The 20958-nt window shown below is 44.6% G+C and overlaps 1 protein-coding gene across 7 annotated transcripts in view; it reads right to left on the bottom strand.

Annotated features, from left to right (window-relative positions):
- Nucleotides 1-20958, bottom strand: part of MPP7 (MAGUK p55 scaffold protein 7) — a 123729-nt gene that overhangs the window by 55916 nt on the left and 46855 nt on the right. For all 7 annotated transcript variants that reach the window (XM_066627153.1, XM_066627152.1, XM_066627158.1 and 4 more), the window contains 2 exons: nt 15616-15693; nt 11872-11952 (listed from right to left, as the gene is read on the bottom strand). In XM_066627153.1, the coding sequence (XP_066483250.1) occupies nt 11872-11952; nt 15616-15693 (159 nt within the window). The remainder of the gene's footprint in view (nt 1-11871; nt 11953-15615; nt 15694-20958) is intronic.

Below are 20958 nucleotides of genomic sequence, written 5' to 3'. Positions count from 1 at the left end.
GAAAAATTAAACAGGTTTAAGACCTTTAAATATTTGGGGGGGGGTGAATTTTTGTTACAATCTTACATGGACTGCCCACCAGAAGCTGTCAGCTAAATTAGCCCACTATACCATTCAATCTATCACTTGTTTTTTTAGGGAAGGCAATTGTCATATTCCATCCGCTCTTAAAGTTTATAATTGCAAAGTAATACCGCAGCTCCTATATGGTTCTCCAGTATGGCTAAGCTCGATTAACCATTCATTCGAGCGTCTTCAGGCTAAGTTCTTTAGGGGTACACTGGGTCTCCCTAGACGTGCACCTTATGCAGCTACTTGTTTAGAACTGGGGCAATTGTTGCTGGAGACTAGGGTGTTGCACTAGCCAGGATGGTCTGCTATACCTCATAATTTCTGAACATGATACCTCCATGTGGCTCACTAGAGTCCGGAAAAAATAGAATCCATGGGCCTTCTTTTTGACCATCTGGTCCTGCCTTCGGAAATAGAGGCTTACGGACATCAAATTTCAAAACCTTCTTAGCCAGGCCACACAAACTTGTTCCCCCTTAAATTTCCACATTTCATTAGCCACAATCAGATGGCTCCTTATCTGACTCTTTTGATTAATCACAAGGAACCTGTAATTACACAAGCCAGATTTAATGTTGTTCCTTCTGCAGTAACCTCAGGAAGGTATCATAAGCTCCCTTTTCTTGACCGGCTCTGCCCTTGTTCTCTGCTCCAGGTCAAGACCCTCTCCCATAAATTTTTCTCTTGTCCAATTCATTTGGCTATGTGCTTTATTTATCTAGAACCTAATCTAGCTAAGAAGAATGGGCTCCCAGAGCAGATGAAACTTGTATATTTATTAAATGATGGCCTAGTACTGGGGTCGGCAACCTGTGTTTTGGAAACGCACGCGACTCTTTCAGTCGTCTGGTGCGGCTCCCAAGAGGGGCTGGAAGCGGGGTGCCCTCCCCGCAGCCGCCACCCAGCCAGCCCAGCCCCGAGGCGCCTTTCTCCGGCGCAATGTGCTGCGGGCGCTGGCTGCTGGTGAGTGCGGGGCGCCGCAGCAGCTCCTTCCTAGGCAGGCAGAGGCAGCTGCGCTCTCCCAGACCTGCTCTCCGCGCCCCACTGCGAGCAGGTGCCGCAGACGCTGCACTGCAAGCAGGTGCGGGGGACAGCCGGGCACCTCTTCCCTGCGCCCTTCCTTCCTTCGCCCTGCAGCGGGCAGGGGGCTGAACCGTGGGACAGAGCCACTGGTGGCAGGCACGGGGAGCGCTTTGCAGGGACCCCCATGGCCGGGCTGAGGGAGGGTGCTGCCAAGCGTCGTTGCCCCTCCTTGGTGAGAGCCTGCGCAGTCGCAGCCCAGGTTTGAGGGGCAGGTGGGAGCCCCTTCTCCCTCACCTCAGGCGAAGCGCGAGGGATGGTCCCCGCTGGCTGGCTGGCTGGCTGGCTGCCTGCCTGGTGTCTTGGGCCTCCCTGGGCGCGAGGGGAGCCCTGTCCTTTTCAGTGGGGCTCACTACTCAGTGCCCACAAAGCCCCTTTTCTTCCCCTCCTCCTCCCACCTTGGGACCTTACAGTGGCTCCAGAGTCCAGGATGGAAATAACAGTCACATCTCCCTGAAGACTACAAGTCCCATCATGCAATGCAGCCAATCTTTAACTGCTTCATGGCTGGGGAGGCTTTTGCGATGCTCCCCTTTCCAACTGAACCAGAGCTTGTGCGTTCCCCCCCCCATTGACATGTCTGATGGCAGCAGCAGCAGAATCACTACCGCAGCCAGTTTCTGAAATCAGACGCTGTGAATCGGCGAAGGGAGGAGGGATGTCGGTGGCTGGCTCGGAAATGTGCTATTCAGCATTGCTCTCTCGGTAGAGATGTGCAGAGCCAGGAAGTGGGGTGGTGGTGGAAGACTGAAGAGGGCTCTGTTAGGACCGTGCATGAAAAGATGAGGCAGAGCGAGGGAGGGAGGAGAGGTTGATGCAAACATGGGGCATTTTCTGGGCACAGAGCCTCCCACCGGAGACCTTATGCTTAAGGATCAAACTTGGGGAGTGTGTGTGTGGGGGGAGGATGGGGTGGGATTGGGATGATGTGCTGATGATGCCTGGGAAGGGAGAAAGAGGATCCAACAGAATCTGGTCAAGAGGGGTCTGGGGAAGAGGAAGGGGGGATGGAAGGAAGGGGGAAGAGGCTATAAAAACTTCTGCATCCATCCTAGCAGTCTCTCTCTCCCCCCCCATTCTATTAAAGTAGGGATGAGAGAGAGAGAGAGAGAGAGAGAGACTGTTTGCAAATGGTTGTGGCCAGGAAGAAGAGAGAAATCCCCCCCCCTTGACCAGGCGTCTGAAAACACAGGACAAGAATATATGACAAAACTAACTAAAAGCTACAAGAGGGGGCTACATTATAAAAATGGGACCTATAAGAGCATAAAGGTAAAAAAAACTATATATGCAGTGTTATCTTCATTTTAGATGGCAAAAGGGTTTTGTGGCTCCCAAGGTTTTCTTTTCTCCGGAAAATGGGTCCAAATGGCTCTTTGAATGTTTAAGGTTGCCGACCGCTGGCCTAGTAGATGTGTTGCAGGGCACTGCTAATTTCCTTTTGTCAGTCGTAGAAAAGCATGGAAAGAGATTGGTGTAATGTTTATTTGTATGGTTTGTTTGCATTTTAACCCTAAAATTCGTGTGACCTTTATCTTATTTTTATTTTTTAATTCATTATTACTCTTTACATCTTATTTTACTTTAATGAATCATTTGTTGGAACATGAGTTAATGCCAATAAAGGTCTCTCTCTCTGCCCTGAAAAACCAACTTCCAGGTTATGCAGGGGTTCCTTTCTCCTCCCAGTGTCGCCCCAGAAAGCATTGTGAGAAACCACCTACATTATTAAACATTTGTTTTTCTCTGTCTTTTTTGGAGATAGAGCCCAGTACAAATACTTGAATTTGCACGAGTCTATCACATGTAAGATGTGGACCACCTGTACCTGCGTTATGTCTTCTGTCTTAAGGAGTCTATCACATGTAAGATGTGGACCACCTGTACCTGCGTTATGTCTTCTGTCTTAAGGACAGATGCAAAGCATTCAGCTTCTTTGGGGTGATGTGCAGCAAAAGGAGCTGCACAGAGTGAGTTTCTGCAAAAATTGGGCACGAAAATATGAGGCTGAGGCACAGAAAAGTAAGACTTTGCCATCACTGTGCCTGAGATAGTCATGAAGGTAGTTTGGATGCCCCTGGACTATAAGCTTCCCTTTTATTCCCTCATTATCCAACTGCCTTCCTGGCATGTTTCCTGCTTTTGATGTATTTGAAGAAGTTTTTATTGTTTGCCTTGCTGTTTTTAGCTCTCCACACTGTCTTTCTGTGTCCCTTATTCCCTTACATTTCTTCTGCCAGAGTATGTGTTTCTCTTTGTTCTCCTCATTTGGGCAAGACTTCCATGCTCTGAAGGAAGCCTTCTTGCCCACCTGTGGAGTCAAGAGGAAATATTGTGTTTGCTGCTCCACAGAAATGATCCATTCTCAACCTATGGTTACTATTTTCTTTTGGATATTTTGCTTTAAAAAACTAAAACATTTTGTCTTTTGTTCCATAGTTATTTTGAAACAGGACATTTGATTTATTTTTTCAGCACTAAGCCATTTTTAGAATCATGCCATGATTCACATATACTGTTTTCAAATTTACATAGAGAAATCTAAGACCTCATGAGCATCCAACTATTATACATAAACAAATATGACAAAAATGGCTTGTGCTTTCCCCCAGACAGCAAAAGCTATTTGCATGCAAAACAGAGAGATGGTACCTTGTCTCATACAAGAGTCCTCTTTTTTGTAATGGAGGAAAGTTAACTAATAGAAGTACACTGTTAATTAAAATAGGCAGTCCAGTTCCTAGAATACTGATGTTGAAGAGACCAATGTAAACTGCAACTTTCACATTAGCAGCACCTGTGCCAAATTCCTTGGAGAAACCACCTTAACCTAACAGAAGCCTTCTTAAAATCCTAATGCTTCAAAAGAAGTTCATCCAATTCCTTGGCCATTCACACCCATGGAACAAATATGAAAACGTAGCTTTTTTTATAGGTATCTCTTTACTACTACTACACTGCTCAAAACAATAAAGGGAACACTTAAACAACACATCCGAGATCTGAGTGAACGAAATATTCCTATTAAATACTTTGTTCCTGACATAGTTGAATGTGCTGACAACAAAATCACACAACATTCATCAATGGAAATCACATTTATCAACCCATGGAGGTCTGGATTTGGTGTCATACTCAAAATTGAAGTGGAAAAACACACTACAGGCTGATCCAACTTCGATGTAATGTCCATAAAGCAAGTCAAAATGAGGCTCAGTAGTGTGTGTGGCCTCCACGTGCCTGTATGACCTCCCTACAACGCCTGGGCATGCTCCTGATGAGGTGGTGGATAGTCTCCTGAGGGATCGCCTCCCAGACCTGGACTAAAGCATCCGCCAACTCCTGGACAGTCTGTGGTGCAACGTGGCGCTGGTGGATGGAGCGAGACATGATGTCCCAGATGTGCTCAATTGGATTCAGGTCTGGGGAATGGGTGGGCCAGTCCATAGCATCAATGCCTTCATCTTGCAGGAACTGCTGACACACTCCAGCCACATGAGGTCTAGCATTGTCCTGCATTAGGAGGAACCCAGGGCCAACCACGCCAGCATATGGTCTCACAAGGGGTCTGAGGATCTCATCTCGGTACCTAATGGCAGTCAGACTACCTCTGGCGAGCACATGGAGGGCTGTGTGGCCCCCCCAAAGAAATGCCACCCCACACCATTACTGACCCACTGCCAAACCGGTCATGCTGGAGGATGTTGCAGGCAGCAGAACATTCTCCCTGGCATCTCCAAACTCTGTCACGTCTGTCACGTGTGCTCAGTGTGAACCTGCTTTCATCTGTGAAGAGCACAGGGCGCCAGTGGCGAGGTTGCCAATCTTGGTGTTCTCTGGCAAATGCCAAATATCCTGCACGGTGACAGGCTGTCAGCGCAACCCCCACCTGTGGACGTCGGGCCCTCATACCACCCTCATGGAGTCTGTTTCTGACTGTTTGAGCAGACACATGCACATTTGAGGCCTGCTGGAGGTCATTTTGCAGGTCTCTGGCAGTGCTCCTCCTGTTCCTCCTGGCACGAAGGCAGAGGTAGCGGTCCTGATGCTGGGTTGTTGCCCTCCTACGGCCTCCTCCACGTCTCCTGGTGTACTGGCCTGTCTCCTGGTAGCGCCTCCATGCTCTGGACACTACACTGACAGACACAGCAAATCTTCTTGCCACAGCTCGCGTTGATGTGCCATCCTGGATGAGCTACACTACCTGAACCACTTGTGTGGGTTGCAGACTCCGCCTCATGCTGCCACTAGAGTGACAGTACCGCGAGCATTCAAAGGTCACCCAAACATCAGCCAGAAAGCATAGGGACTGCGAAGTGGTCTGTGGTCACCACCTGCAGAGCCACTCCTTTATTGGGGGTGTCTTGTTACTTGCCTATGATTTCCACCTGTTGTCTACTCCATTTGTGCAACAGCATGTGAACTTGATTGTCAATCGGTGTGGCTTCCTAGGTGGACAGTTTGATTTCACAGAAGTGTGATTGACTTGGAGTGACATTGTGTTGTTTAAGTGTTCCCTTTATTGTTTTGAGCAGTGTATATTTGCTGTTTCAAAACCTGCATCCTGATCTGATGCTCATTTACTTGAAAGTAACTTCTTTACAGTGAAACTAGCAAACAGTGTCCAGAATTTTGGAAACTGAACTAGGCCTAAACTAAACTAAACTAGGAAACGGGCAGGATGCAGGGGGAGGGGCAAGAGAGGGGTTTTTGGGTATCAGGAAATTGAAGAGGGAGCAGTGATGAGACAAACGGGTAGATGAGCCTCGTCAGCCTGGAAAGGCAGCTCATCTAAGAGAACGAAAACTCTGATCTCAAACCTCCACTGCCTTGTGGCTACATCCAGTTATGGAAAAGGCTTCAGGAGTCAACCTCAAGTCACAATCAGGAGCCGGAGTCCCTGAGGCAGTTTGTGGCTGTACACAGTCACGCTCTGGCAACTCCTGCAACGCCGCTGGAACCAACCGTATTGGCTTCTGCCTTTCCATTGGATCATTCCAGCGACGTGGAGAAGGGGGATTTGCTGCATGGGTAACAACCTATCCTCCATACCTTCGTTACCCAGGCTTCGCGCACTGGAGAGGACACTCCAACTTCGCCATACGGCATCGGCACAACATGGGAAGCAGCAGTTACCGGTTATAAGTCTTTGCTCGATTGGCGTAGAGCGTAACGCCAGGGGCTGCTTCTGACGGTGGGAGAGATTATTGCATCTCATTGGGCAGCTGCCTTAAGCTGGGCAGTCCCCAGCCAGTAAGGTGTTGCCTCGCCACGGTCCGTTAACCTCACGGGGTGCGTGGGTTTAGGGTGAAAACCGACAAGCGGATCGACAACTCTGCACCAGGCAATAAAAAACTGAAAACTCCTGCCCTAAAGCTGGGCACCTGGAACATAAGGACAATGACACCTGGCTTCTCTGATGACCTGCAAGAAATAGACGACGCACGCAAAACAGCTGTCATCGACATGGAGCTGAGCAGACTGCAGATGGACATCGTCGCCCTTCAAGAGACTAGGCTGCCAGATTCCGGATCTGTCAAGGAGAGAAATTTCTCATTTTTCTGGCAGGGAAAACCACCAAACGAAACCAGGGAACATGGCGTTGGCTTTGCGGTCAGAAATACCCTGCTGAAATCCATCATCCTACCTACTGTGGGAAGTGAAAGAATTTTGTCCCTGCAGCTCCAGTCATCAGCAGGACCTGTCACTCTCATCATTGCTTATGCACCGACTCTGTCGTCTCCAGCAGAAGCCAAAGACAAATTCTATGATGACCTGGCCACCACTATCAAGAAGATCCCTGTAGAAGAGCCATTGTTCATTCTCGGCGATTTCAATGCTAGAGTTGGTGCTGATAACAGTTCGTGGCCCACTTGCTTAGGTCAGTTCGGCACTGGGAAGATGAACAAAAATGGCCAATGCCTGCTAGAGTTTTGCTGTCTTCACGGTCTCTGTGTCAGCAACACATTCTTCAACACGAAGCCCCAACATAGAGTCTCCTGGAGACACCCAAGATCAAAGCACTGGCACCAGCTCGACCTGATTCTCACCAGACGCTCCAGCCTTCCCAGCATCAAGATCACGCGCAGCTATCAGGGTGCTGCTTGCAACACCGACCATTCTCCGGTGTGCAGCAGAGTGAAACTGCAAACGAAGCGACTGTACGACACGAAAAAGGAAGGCTCGCATTGATACCAGCAAGTCCCGGGATCAGAGAAAAGTGGAGGAATTTGCACGAGCGCTTGAGGAATCTCTTCCAGGCCCGGTCGATGCAAACGCATCCAACAGATGGGAACATTTCAAGAATGCCATTTACAACAACGCCTTGTCCATATTTGGCAAGAAGACCAACAAGATGGCAGACTGGTTTGAAGCCCACTCTGAGGAGTTGACACCAGTCATTGAGGAAAAGAGGAGAGCTCAAGCAGCATACAAGGTCTGTCCCAGTGAGCTCAACCTGCAGGTCCTCCGAACTGCTCGCAGCAAAGTCCAACAGACTGCCAGGAGATGTGCTAACGACTACTGGCTCCAGCTCTGTTCCGAGATACAGATAGCAGCTGACACGGGCAACATCGAGGAGATGTATGATGGTATCAAGAAGGCCCTAGGTCCAACACAGAAGAAAATTGCCCCTCTGAAGTCTGCCATAGGCGAGGTCATCCAGGATTGGACGCAGCAGATGGAACGCTGGGTGCAGCACTACTCTGAGCTATATTCCAGAGAAAATGTAGTCACCGAAGAAGCGCTGAACAACATTGAGTGCCTGCCTGTGCTGGAGGAGCTTGACAGTGAACCAACCCTAGAAGAACTTCACGTGGCCCTGGACTCCCTTGCCTTTGGCAAGGCACCTGGAAAAGACAGCATCCCTGCTGAAGTCCTAAAGTGCTGCAAAGAGATCATCGTCACTGAGCTGCATGAAATCCTCTGTCTCTGCTGGAGAGAAGGTGGAGTACCTCAAGCCATGAGGGATGCAAACATCATCACGCAGTACAAGAACAAAGGTGACAGGGGTGACTGCAACAACTACCGTGGCATCTCTCTCCTTAGCGTTGTAGGAAAGTTGTTTGTCCGAGTTGCACTAAAGAGGCTCCAGGTACTTGCAGAGAGTGTTTATCCAGAATCACAGTGCAGATTCCAAGCCAACAGGTCCACCACTGATATGGTATTCTCCCTTAGACAACTGCAGGAGAAATGCAGGGAACAGCGACAGCCACTCTTTATAGCCTTCATAGATCTCACGAAGTCCTTCAACTTGGTTAGCAGGGATGGCCTCTTCAAGATTCTCCCCAAGATTGGATGTCCACCCAGGCTCCTCAGCATCATCAGATCCTTCCACAAGGACATGAAGGGCACTGTTGTCTTCGATGGCTCCACGTCAGACCCCTTTGACATCTGAAGCGGTGTGAAGCAGGGCTGTGTTCTTGCACCAACCTTGTTTGGGATTTTCTTCGCTGTCCTGCTGAAGCATGCCTTTGGAACTGCAACAGAAGGCATCTATCTCCGGACCAGATCAGACGGAAAGCTCTTCAACCTCTCCAGACTGAGAGCAAAGTCCAAAGTCCAGCTGAAATGTCTGCGTGACTTCCTCTTTGCCGACGATGCAGCTGTCACTACCCACTCTGCCAAAGATCTCCAGCAGCTCATGGATCGTTTTAGCAAGGCCTGCCAAGTTTTTGGACTGACGATCAGCCTGAAGAAAACACAGGTAATGGTTCAGGATGTGGACTCACCTCCCTGCATTACAATCTCTGTGCATGAACTGGAGGTTGTCCATGACTTTGTGTACCTTGGCTCAACAATCTCCGACACTCTTTCTCTCAATACCGAACTAAACAAACGCATCAGTAAAGCAGCTACCACGTTTTCCAGACTCACAAAGAGAGTATGGTCCAACAAGAAGCTGATGGAACATACCAAGATCCAGGTCTACAGAGCTTGCGTCCTGAGTACACGTCTGTACTGCAGCGAGTCATGGACTCTTCACTCACAACAGGAGAGGAAACTGAACGCTTTCCACATGCGCTGCCTCCGACGCATCCTCGGCATCACCTGGCAGGACAAAGTTCCAAACAACACAGTCCTGGAACGTGCTGGAATCCCTAGCATGTATGCACTGCTGAAACAGAGACGCCTGCGTTGGCTCGGTCATGTCGTGAGAATGGATGATGGCCGGATCCCAAAGGATCTCCTCTATGGAGAACTCGTGCAAGGAAAGCGCCCTACAGGTAGACCACAGCTGCGATACAAGGACATCTGCAAGAGGGATCTGAAGGCCTTAGGAGTGGACCTCAACAAGTAGGAAACCCTGGCCTCTGAGCGGCCCGCTTGGAGGCAGGCTGTGCAGCATGGCCTTTCCCAGTTTGAAGAGACACTTGGCCAACAGTCTGAGGCTAAGAGGCAAAGAAGGAAGACCCATAGCCAGGGAGACAGACCAGGGACAGACTGCACTTGCTCCCGTTGTGGAAGGGATTATCACTCCCGAATTGGCCTTTACTGGAACACTAGACGATGTTCCAAAACCACCTTTCAGAGTGCGATACCATAGTCTCTCGAGACTGAAGGTTGCCAACAGAAAAACTAGGCCAGACAACCACCACATAATGAGTGTGCTCAGCACAAGAGATAAACCTACAGCTATGTCATAGGAATCCTAAAAGTACATGGTATCTAAGCTGAGACACGATACCAGTTTACTCAAATAAAAATCTGTTCCAATTTTTGTGGAATGCACATTCAAGAAATTTCATCCTAGTATTAAGTAGCGCAGAGGGTTTGGGGGAGGAGGAGAAGCACATTTCATTAGAATTTTCAAATCAAATTAAATGCATACAAGTCGATCCACTGCAAGTACAAAAAACCTCTGCTAGAGGGGTAGGGAAAGGCAGATGTTTTCACACCAAGCTTCTTTGGTTGTGCATGCAGTGCTTGAGGCTGTGTATGTGATCATGATTCATGCCTGTCCTTGCCAATCTTTGCATCAGGGCCACAAAAGCAGCACTACACTTTTACACAAATGGTGGTAAATCTGAAGTACTTCTTAAGCAAGCATTACACAAAGTTATATACGCATTTCAAATAAAGCATGATTAACAAGAATATCATGGAACATTCTGCTTTGGCTGGTAATTAATGCTATAATAGTCTATTAGAAGTTGTTTTTTTTAAATGAACCCACTAAAGCCAAAAAGAAACCATTGAGGGAGATACAAGCCAGTAGTGTAATACTATTTTCCTGGCTCAGAGCAGTAACTTGCAGTTAACCATAAAGCGTACCCAGTAAAAGATGGCATACATTTTGAAATCCACTAGAACAGTGGTTTGCCAAGCTTTGGTCAGACACTACCCTCTTAAGGAGGGTAGCAACCCAGCTGGGGACCCCTAGGTGCCATAAGTATGGTACTTCTGGGTTCTTGGTGCCATTGAACACAAGTAAGTAAAAAAACAAACCCTTTTTTACTTACATGCATTTGGCAGCAGGCATATAATGCACGCATTACTTGCATACATTTGGTGAGAACCCAGAAGTACTGTACTAATCACACCTATAGGTCCCGGTTGGGTCACTACCCTCTTTAAAAGGGTAGCATCCCAAACAAAAATGTGAACACCTGCCCTGGGAAGTCACGATCCTTAGGTTGCGAAATATTGCACTAGATCAGGGGTGCCCAAACCCCAGCCCAGGGGTGAATTGTGGCCCTCAGAGACTCCCAATCTGGCCCGCAGGAGCCCCCAGTCTCCAATGAGCCTCTGACCCTCTGGAGACTTGCTGGAGCCCGCACCGGCCTGACGCAACTGCTCTCAGGATGAGGGCGACTATTCGACCTCTCATGTGAGCTGTGGAACAAGGGATCCCTCCACTGCTTGCTGTTTCACATCTGTGATACAGCAGCGGCAGCAAAGGAAAGGTCGGCCTTGATTTGTGCAAGGCCTTTTATAGGCCCTGAGCTATTGCAAGACTTTAATTCATTCATACAAGTTCCATCTCCAATGTATTCATTTACATAAATTTATTCAAATTTGAAATGTAAATTAATTCTTTTTTTCCTGGCCCCTGACACAGTGTCAGAGAGATTGTGTGGCCCTCCTGCCAAAAAGTGTGGACACCCCTGCACTAGAACATCTGGATTAAGTATTATTCTTCGAAGACACAATTTATCTGGAATTTTAGTGCCATTCCATTTTGAATACTCAAGGTTGGATTACAATCTTCAAGAAGCTCAGATCAGAACAGAAGAATCTCTTATTAATGTATTTCCATATTACTCTTAAGAAAGAGCAGTTTACAAAATACAATCATAAAAATATTAATTTTTTAAGACAATAAAACAGCATAATTAAAACATTAATTCCAGATAGAACATTCTATAGATGCCAGGATTGGGTCTGCAACCTTCCACATGCATTTGCTGCACGACTGAGCTACAGCCTCCATACCATCCACATTCTACATGTTAGGTATATGTGCAGATTGGACCCCAGTTCCTGATCATTACTTTTTTCAGAATATCTAGTTTCACCTGTGAGCTGAAAACGGTCTCAAAATTCTCAACAACCTACCACAACGTCATGATAATTTCTTAAAGCTACTTAAATGCTTCCTAGCAGTTTTGCATATCCACACGGATTGAAGGACTGATCAATAAACTTCTTGGCAATGTTTGAAAAGTATGAGGAATAAAAAAAGCATGAATTGTAACAGGTGCATCAACATATCCTCACCTTGAGATTGGGTTTTGACAGTAGTTTCAACAATTCTCTGATCTCACCATTTAGTGGTTTGTTCTGGAGCTCATCAGTCAGCTGTGAAGGAGATTGAAGTGACACAAAGAACATTAGCAAGAGCATTGTTTTACTCAGTGTGTCAGTAACAACCAAGAATCAATCTTGCTCAACGTTATTACTTTCCAGTGTGTTCAGCATGAAGAAAAACAGACTATCAATCATTACTCTTCATTTTCTGGCCCTTATGCTACATTCTGGCCGAGTCTTTCAACCAAGTTTGACTAAAGTAATCATATCTGGCAACAGCACACCCAGATCACGTTCTGATTTATAGCAATGAGGGCAAATCCCTGCACTTCACCTAAGTGAATGGTTGTTTGCATGCAGACAAAGGACTGCTTGTAAAAACACCTGGATCAAACTTTGACACTGGCTATAAAAAAGCTTCTGAATGAAGTGGTGAAATCTACACTGCTTCCAAAAATCCACAGTAGCTATGCTGTTTAGGGTTGGGCTGAGGAAGTAAAGTGCCCCTATAGTGCTAGTATTCTGAACTTTATTATGTTTACATACATAGGGCAAGTAGCTTGTTAAATGGCAGACAGGTTAATCACAGCAACATGGCCTGCATTAGGTTACAAGATATTCAACCACCCTAGGGAATGCAAAATGGTCTTCAATAATGAGCTCAAATATTTATATTTGGTTATAACACAAAGTACTAACTTGAATATAATAGCCTGATCAAACACCAAAATTTGTAATTCGTTTGAAAGCTAATTTCAGCTTTAAGACAGTAGATTGTAGAACTGTAGTATTTAGTATTCTCATCGTCAAAATATTTATACATTGATTTTAAACATAAAGTATATTTCTTAAGATTAGAATTCTATCTTTAGCATTATGAGGTGATATAATATATATTCAGGTTAAAGGCTACCTAGCTGGGTCTGTTTAAGAATAAAAGTGGCAAAAGCATACAATGACTGGTTTGTATGTGGCTCCAACTGTGCAGCAGCTGTGAGTCATGGTAGTCTTGCCTTGTGGTGATTCAAGTTCAGGAAGAAACTAATGATCTGGACCCATTTCAGTTTCCACCTGGCATTTGAGAAGAAAAAAGCTTTGGTTGCCCTAGCTGATTACTTATGCTGGGAGTAGGACACAGGTAGTGTGTCAATGCTGATTCTTTTGGACTTCTCAGCGACATTTGATATCACTGATCCTGATATCCTTTGCCTGGTTGAAAGGAAACTCGCTATGCAGTGACTGTGGTCCTTCCTGGTAAGAAGGTTAGTACATTTCTTTTTTTAGTTCCGGCACTGGGGAAACAAATGGAACTTTTGTTTCATTTGACCTTTTGCTTATGATTTACTGTTGGGTTATTATTATGTGGTTAGTTTCTGCTTTATTTTTCATTTAAGTGTTTTTAATATGTTTCTAGATGTCACCCATGACATCTATGCAATGGAATAGAGCCAACATGCATAGAATCGAAAATCTGTTGGCCCCAACAACCTAATTCTGATTCAGCACAATGGTCAATAAAAGGATCTTTTTTTTTTTTTAATGTCCTGTAAGGAATGCAGAAGGAAAGTACAAGGTAAAAGTTTTCCTTGCATTGGCCACAGAGCTGAACCAGACCTACTTGTTGGGGCCAATGAATGTTTGCTTCTATGAACATCAGCTCTTTTTCAGCTGTCCAGCACTGAAATCACCTGCTGCCTGTCCACATCACTGTGGGTTGCGTCAGTGGCTTGCTCACGATCAGCTACAGTGCACCAAGGTGCTTGCCTTGCCATTTGGTCACATGGAGATCCTGCCCTCTCCAGCAAGAGTGCTAATTATAACAGTCATGCTGACTCAGCTGGTCAGGAAGGATGATGGTGGGGGGGGGAAAGGAGGGCAAGATGAGAAGAAATGGAGACGGAGAAGGCAGAAGACATGGACAACATCAACACATGGCGTGGGGACCTTGAAGCCTTGTGGACCGGCCCAGAAGGAAATGCTGCGAAGGCTATAGCAGAATATATAGGCCACACAGGGCCTAAGAGGGGGCCTTGCCAGTGTGTTCAAAAGTTCCTCTGTAGCTTGCCAGATATGCAACCAGCTCAGGGCCCTAGACCTAGAGTGAGCCCTGCAGCAGCAAGTGGAGGAGGAAGCAGGGTGAGGCAACCCTCTCCTCACACAAACTTCTCAGGCCCCATTGCCCCCACTCAGCTAAGCCGCACAGTTCAAAGGAGATTAGCCACACCAATGGTTCCAGCCTTTGTTCTCACCCCCTGTTTTTGGCAGGAGGATTCAGGGTGCCAGGTCCTCCCATGAGGTGGGGACTCCCCCACACCATGTTAAGTACATGGATGGCAGCTGGGTCCAAAGGAGGACAGGTGCTCCCAAGTAGGTAGAAACTGTGGACACTTTCATAATTAATAGGCTGTGTGCAGTTGTAATTGTGTATATTGGCTCTAGTTAGCAGCTTGTCACTCACAGAGTTAAGAAAATCTAGAGTCACTAAGCAATGTTCATAGCAACTGCTGTGACAACCCACCCAGAGGAGGCAGGATGACTGGGATCCTGGGCCTTTTCTTGTGGTTATGGGCCCTTAGCAATGCTCTGGAAGGCCCACTTTCTGCAGCCAGCCTCAGTTAGTGCTTTAAAAATTATTCATAGGGATGAAAAATGGCCCTTCATTTCAAAATATTCATATTCTTTAGATTTTTTGCAAAATTTCACTGGGGAGAGAGATCCAACGAATATGAATCTACAGCTAATTTCCTTCTGCCTCTGTCTAGGTGCTTCTGTCTGCAAGTTTAATTCTGTCAAATTAAAATTTACACTGCAATCCTATACATGTTTACTCAGTTGTAAGCCCCATCTTGTTTAATAGCATTTATTCTAGGTAACAGTGCTTAGGATTGGAGCCTTAGCATGCTGTTATTTACATGAAATGAACTAGAGAGGCAACCAAGCAGTTCATCAACATATTGTCTATATATTCTTTGAAGACAAAACAGTATCATATCAAAAGGTATTCTTGTGCGTGCGACTGTGCCAATCACACCTTAGTTTCAAGTAAATCAATTCTACTTTTTTTCATCCTGCCTACCTCAAGCTCTGTCATAGTTTATACAGGTGTGCGCACAATTCATCAGGGCTGTAGAATTCACAATATAATGCAGAAAGGGTAGGCCTGATTTTTTATTAATAAAAATTATAGTAACAGGAAATTAAATACTCTATCAATGCCAAGCTTTCTAGATTTTATTTTTTAGTTATGAAAGTAATTTGGAAAGCTTTAATAGCTATAAATCTCTGCTTTTTAAACAGTTATTTTCTGACAAGTCCTTCCTATATAAGACTCATTTCTTTAGCATTATCTGTCATTTTTCTTATTCTGCCAGCAGTTTAACCATCTCATTTGTCTTCGTTTTTGAAAAACATTCCTCATCTATGACTCTCATAACACATCAGTAGCTGAGAGATTCACCTTCATTTTAGACCTCCAACCAGTAGTTTCTCCTATGCAGTACCAAGGCAGAACAAGAGTCTTTCTGGATACCATGTTATTATAACAGTAACACATCTAATAAAAGTCAAAACAACATTAACAACCCTGTGTTGACAACCTCATCGGAAACCTTTGCACATCCAACTAACACGGTTCCATTCATAAACTTGTTCTCTACTCTGCTTGCAGGCAGTTTGGAGAAATATGGTGCCAATGGTCTCATCAGACACACTTACGTCAGCTGCCAAGGCCGATGCACCATGCAACATAGGTACAGGGCTCTGTTTTTCATAGTAACGCAACTTCTCGTGAATCTAGAAGATAATGGAAGAAAGAAGTTTACTTAGCACTAGCCTAACAACATAGCCAGACTAGTTAAACATCTGCAAAGAAACAAACTTACAGAAGCATTTAGCAGTGAACATGTAGATATAATTCATCATCAGCTTCTGGTGAAGCACTGAGAGTATGATGTCAGATGGAAAAAATGCTTGGTATATAGACCAACCCACAGAAAAGCTAAACATTTGGGATTGCTTTTTCTCTTTGGGGTTTTCTGAGTCTATATTTCTCACATATTTCCTTGTTTATCATTTACATTTTATGTTGCTAAAAACAAAAAGTATAAAATGTTTAACCGTAAGAGAAATATAAAGTGAAGTAAATTATAACTGGGTAAATAATAACTGCTAACTGGACAAAGAGGCACTTTTTAAATTGATGTCCTTTTATAGTTAGCAGGGGAAGAGCAACTATACTTCTTCACCCCAGTTTGGCATCTTTCCACTGCAGGTGTCTCTTCTGTAATTTTTTAGACTGTGAGCCCTTTGGGGGCAGGGAAACATTTAATGATTTATTTTACCATGTAAACTGCTATGTGAACTACTCTTGCAGAGAAGTGGTATACAGTGGGCCCTCGGTATCTGTGCGGGATCCATTCCAGGACCCCCACCTAGTGGGTCCCGACGCACAGTTTGAGAAACACTGCTGTAGATAATTAAATCTGCAAGTGGAGAACCTCAGAGGGTCTTCTGGATGAGTCCAAGAGGTGTTCTTATGCATGGGGAGGCAGCGTTCTGCCTCCCCACACCTCAGAACATCTCTAGATACAAATGGAAATCACTAGAACAAACCAGAAGCGATTTCCAGTCACGCCCAGAAGGCCTTCTGAGGTGAAGAGGTCACTCATGTTTCTGAAATTACCAACATAAACAAGAATAATTTGTCTTAACACTGTACTTCTAAGTATTCCTTTTTAACTCCACACAACTGGATGTCATTCAGATCACAGGTTGTGCCTCATTATCCCCTGGGGTTTTGTTCCAGAACCCTCAGTGGTTACCAAATCAGTGGAAAAATACCTTTAAAGACCCACTTCCAGGTTTCTTGCTCCTCCGCTGCCACTCCAGAATGCTTTGGTATAGACATTATTCTGAAGTCAGCCACTAGGTACGTCGAATAATGGAATTGAATGGAATGAAATTATGGCTAAATGCAGTATAGCGCCTTTACTGAGGCATTCTGGGGTTACAATGAAGGAGCAAGAAACCCAGAAGTGGGTCTTTTAAGTTATCTTTAACCCCAAAAAACTTGCAACCATGCGGTTTAACAGCAACCAGATAGGAAATTGGATTTTGGCATTTTTTTCCTTGTTCCAAGGCATTTAAAGTTGGACTCTGGTATCAGTGGTGAGTCAAATCAGTGGATGCCAAAGCAATGGATAACGAGACATGACCTGTAGTCTCTCCTTTTTAAAAAGAGGTAAATTAGCATGCTATCAAGTTAATTTTCTAACATTTAGGGCGCAATCCTAACCCTCACTGGAGCAGGCAAGCCAGAAGGCTTGCGCTGCATTCAACGCAGGATTGCAGCAAGCAGCGGTTCAGCCGTGGGCAAGAGGAAGTTCTTCCCCTTAACCATGGGTAAGGGCTGTGTGCCCCATGGGTTTCCTCGAACCTGCGCCACCTCCGGAGGTGGCGCAAGTCCAAGGAGACTGGAGCAGCTTGAAGCCGCTCCGCTCACCCCGGGATCGGGGGTTGGGATCCAGCATAACCGCCGGGTCTCGGCCCTGCCCCGGCTCCCCGCACGCTCTCCTCCACCCTCCCCCTGCCCAGTAACGCCCCCTCCCCACGTCACCCCATGCGGCTTATGTCGGCACGGGAGCCGCGGCGGAGGCTTCTGCCTCTGTCCGCGCATCTGAATGTGTCAACGCAGCTCTTGCCTAAGGAGACCAGGGCCACCTATACTGGCATAACTGCAGGTTAAGATTGTGCCCTTACTCAGTTAAACATATCAGAACGCAAGGAAGTATCTGCAATTTTAAAAGTCCTAGCAATAAAAAACAGTTCCTCTGCCTTATAAATACATAGATTAACAGTTTCTAGATAGGCACATGAATTTATCTGTGTACAAGAATGATATAAATTGTTCTATTTGAAGCCTTCAGGAGAGGATTCTACAATATAATACTAAGCTCCTTTTTGGATGTGATATTTTAAAATAATTTACATTCCTCTAATTTCCAGTAAACCACTCCGGCACCTTGAGCTACTTTTGTTGTTGATTTTCTATAGTGGTGCTGACCCCTTGTTTCCTAAATTTATGGTCAACTTATCTAAACGTTTGCCAACATGCTCAAGGACTTCTAACGAGTTTGCTGAGCAAGCTTCAGAAAAGTTTCGTGTTCATCTGTACATTCAACAATTCTAAGCTTCATAAAGTTTTCCAACAATTTACTTGGGACATGCAGTGGTCTAACAGGCCTGCAAATTTCTGGATCATTTCTGACAGTCTGTTATATAAGCCTACTTTTACCACTACATGTTGTGCAACAAGGGCATGTGGGTTTCTTAAATGCGAATTGCAGCTAATGGGACCACCCATCTCAACTGGGACCATGGCGGGGCAAACAATTAAAGTTTCTCCACTACAGCTTGATTCAGAGTAACAGGAAAGTAACGCTGAAAACTACTTTTATAAGTTTACGCAAAATGACTTAAATACTGGTTAAAACCATCTTAGTCCTTGCAGTTTCATTTAGGAAAAAAACCTGTTCATCTTTCTGAAAGAAATTTTTCTACTTTGACTTCTTTGTTTGTAATACAACAAAATAAAGCGACTATTATTTGAGATTCCAGAGACTTCATTCAAGTGAACTTTTTTATTAATAGTAATAAAAGGTTCTGATGACTTTGCTTATAGGAAGAGGTCCCCTTGGTGGGTAGAGGAAATTCAGCCAACAAGTTACCCTTCCTCCAAAATAAATTTCCCTGCCCCTCTGGAGCCAAACTCCCTGCTCAGCTACTGTAGAAAGAATTTACAGAGTTGGATGAGGTTTTGTTGTGCACTTTTAAGCTCAAGTTTCTTAAAACTTACACTCTTCAGGACTTTTCAAAAGTTGAATTAATCTCTTCTATTTGAGATGAAAACATAACGCTCTAGCAACAAACCTATTTTTATATTCTACAGAACACTGCCAACCTTGTCTCCTTTAAAACCTGAGGACCTGCAACAGAGCTCATAAAAACATGTTCTATCTGCTTATAGAAACCAAAAAGCTCAAAGTACACTTATTTTTTCTATATGCATTAGAAGTGACATGTATATCTAAATTATAAATTAATTGTATTTGACATGTTAATTCAGTAAACATCTGCAAAGGCATCAGAGCAGTTAGGACTTTCAGGCAAGAACTAAATATGCTTGAGCTTCATAACATCTCATTTAGAAAAGTACTGCAAACAAATGTATGGCCATAGCTCACTGGAAGAGAACATGCTTTGCATGCAGAAGGTTCTAGGTTCAATCCTTGCTAATTCCAGGATAGGAATAGGAAACACCTATCTGAAATCTCCTGAAGTGTGTCTACTAATCTGTGTGACAACAGTATTAGAGACAACCACTGACTGGTCTCACATGATATGAGCATACCCTGAACTCCATACACAAGCAGCAGTACATTTACTATTCTATCACATCCATTCACGCATGAACAAGACGAAAGGTTAACTATGCCGACTTCAGACTTCCACAGTTTTCAGTCTGACAATGTCATGTTTCAACAGATTCCCAGGTGTATTCAATACAGATATCACGAGGCAAATCTGCTCAGTTGGTAACATGTTGTTACCCAACAACTTTTTTATACTTATTTAACTGTGACATGCAATACATTTGAATACATGTGTATGTGGTACTGGGTGCCTGCCACTACCTAGGCAAGTACCATGATTTTGGATTGGACTGATTGGACTTTGGAGTAGAAACTGTTTACATTTAAGACCTAGTCATATGAATGGCTAGGGAACAGTTTAATATTTTGATTCCTATTTCCTGTACTTGTATCATCACCCCTCAGCGAAGTTTCTGTTGCAACTTCACCCTTCCTTTCCCTTTTCCTTAAATGCCAAATCAATGAGCTGTGCCATTGAGCTATGCTCTTGGTCCCTCTACACCCAACAGATTTCTAGTATGTCGCATGTTCTGAAAAGCACACCTGGTAACAATGCACTTCTAACTGGTATACACCAAAAGCAGGAAGATTCAACAGATCAAAGCAAATAAGTTAAGCCATGTAGAAAGAGGCGGGCCTCTTGCATGGCAAAGTGTTTAAACAACACTCAGAAGAAAAGCGAAAGTTATAATTTCATGTACATCTTGAAGTAACCACCAACTATAATTTTCAAATGAAAATCAAGTAATTGATCTACAAGTAACCACTTTCCAAATCCAATCACAAACTACATGTGGGAAGAGAGGGATGTGCATGTGTAAACAATGAAAGGGTGCAACTACAGTACAAATATGATGAGTGTCTCATATCACAATTTAAAGGAGTTCTATTTCAAAGATAATTTCTAATGAAATCATGCCAACTGCACAGCAAACATGTTCTACAAGGATGCAGACCTAGTATCTTAAAATAATACTGTGGTTAAGCAAACTATGTTACAAGAACGTCAGTTATAAATTAAGAGAACATAAAACATGAGACACACATGTTCCTTCCTCCCTCCCAGTGCAGAGGTGGTTCTGAGTGCAAAATATATGTGTAGATACAAAAAAATACAAAGAGAACAGAAGCTAGAACAGAGGAATGTATTTATAAAATGTATTTACAGTAATGTATTTATAAAATCAGTAATGCCAACTATGAGTCAATAAAATAAGTGAGAAATCATTTATTATGAGTGCTGAAACCTGTATTTTCACAAAACCGGGTTTCATACTTACATACATAATAGTTCCTCTCTCCTACTGTACAAACAGAATTTGCCAAGGGGGGGGGGGGGAGAAGGGGCAGGACATGTCAAAAGGAAATCCAGAACCTCCAGCTACCCAATCCTTCTGTTTCTGTGAGAACTCCCTAGTTCAAATTTTCTACTTAGAGAAGCCTGGCAGGAGGAACCAATGCAGGGACTTGAACACCAGATCTGCAGAAGGTGTGGCCAGGCTGATTTGTGATTTGTTTTCACAGCTTGTCAAATAAACTATGATTTCAGATAAGCGATGCCTGCACTTCCTTCATGGCATCTATGCAGTCACGTACAGCAGAGACTAGGTAGGTTTGGCCCTTTAAC

This window comes from Tiliqua scincoides, chromosome 5 (genome assembly GCF_035046505.1).
Source record: "Tiliqua scincoides isolate rTilSci1 chromosome 5, rTilSci1.hap2, whole genome shotgun sequence".
In the NCBI taxonomy this organism is placed as follows: domain Eukaryota; kingdom Metazoa; phylum Chordata; class Lepidosauria; order Squamata; family Scincidae; genus Tiliqua; species Tiliqua scincoides.
This window is presented reverse-complemented; position numbering and strand designations above follow the sequence as displayed.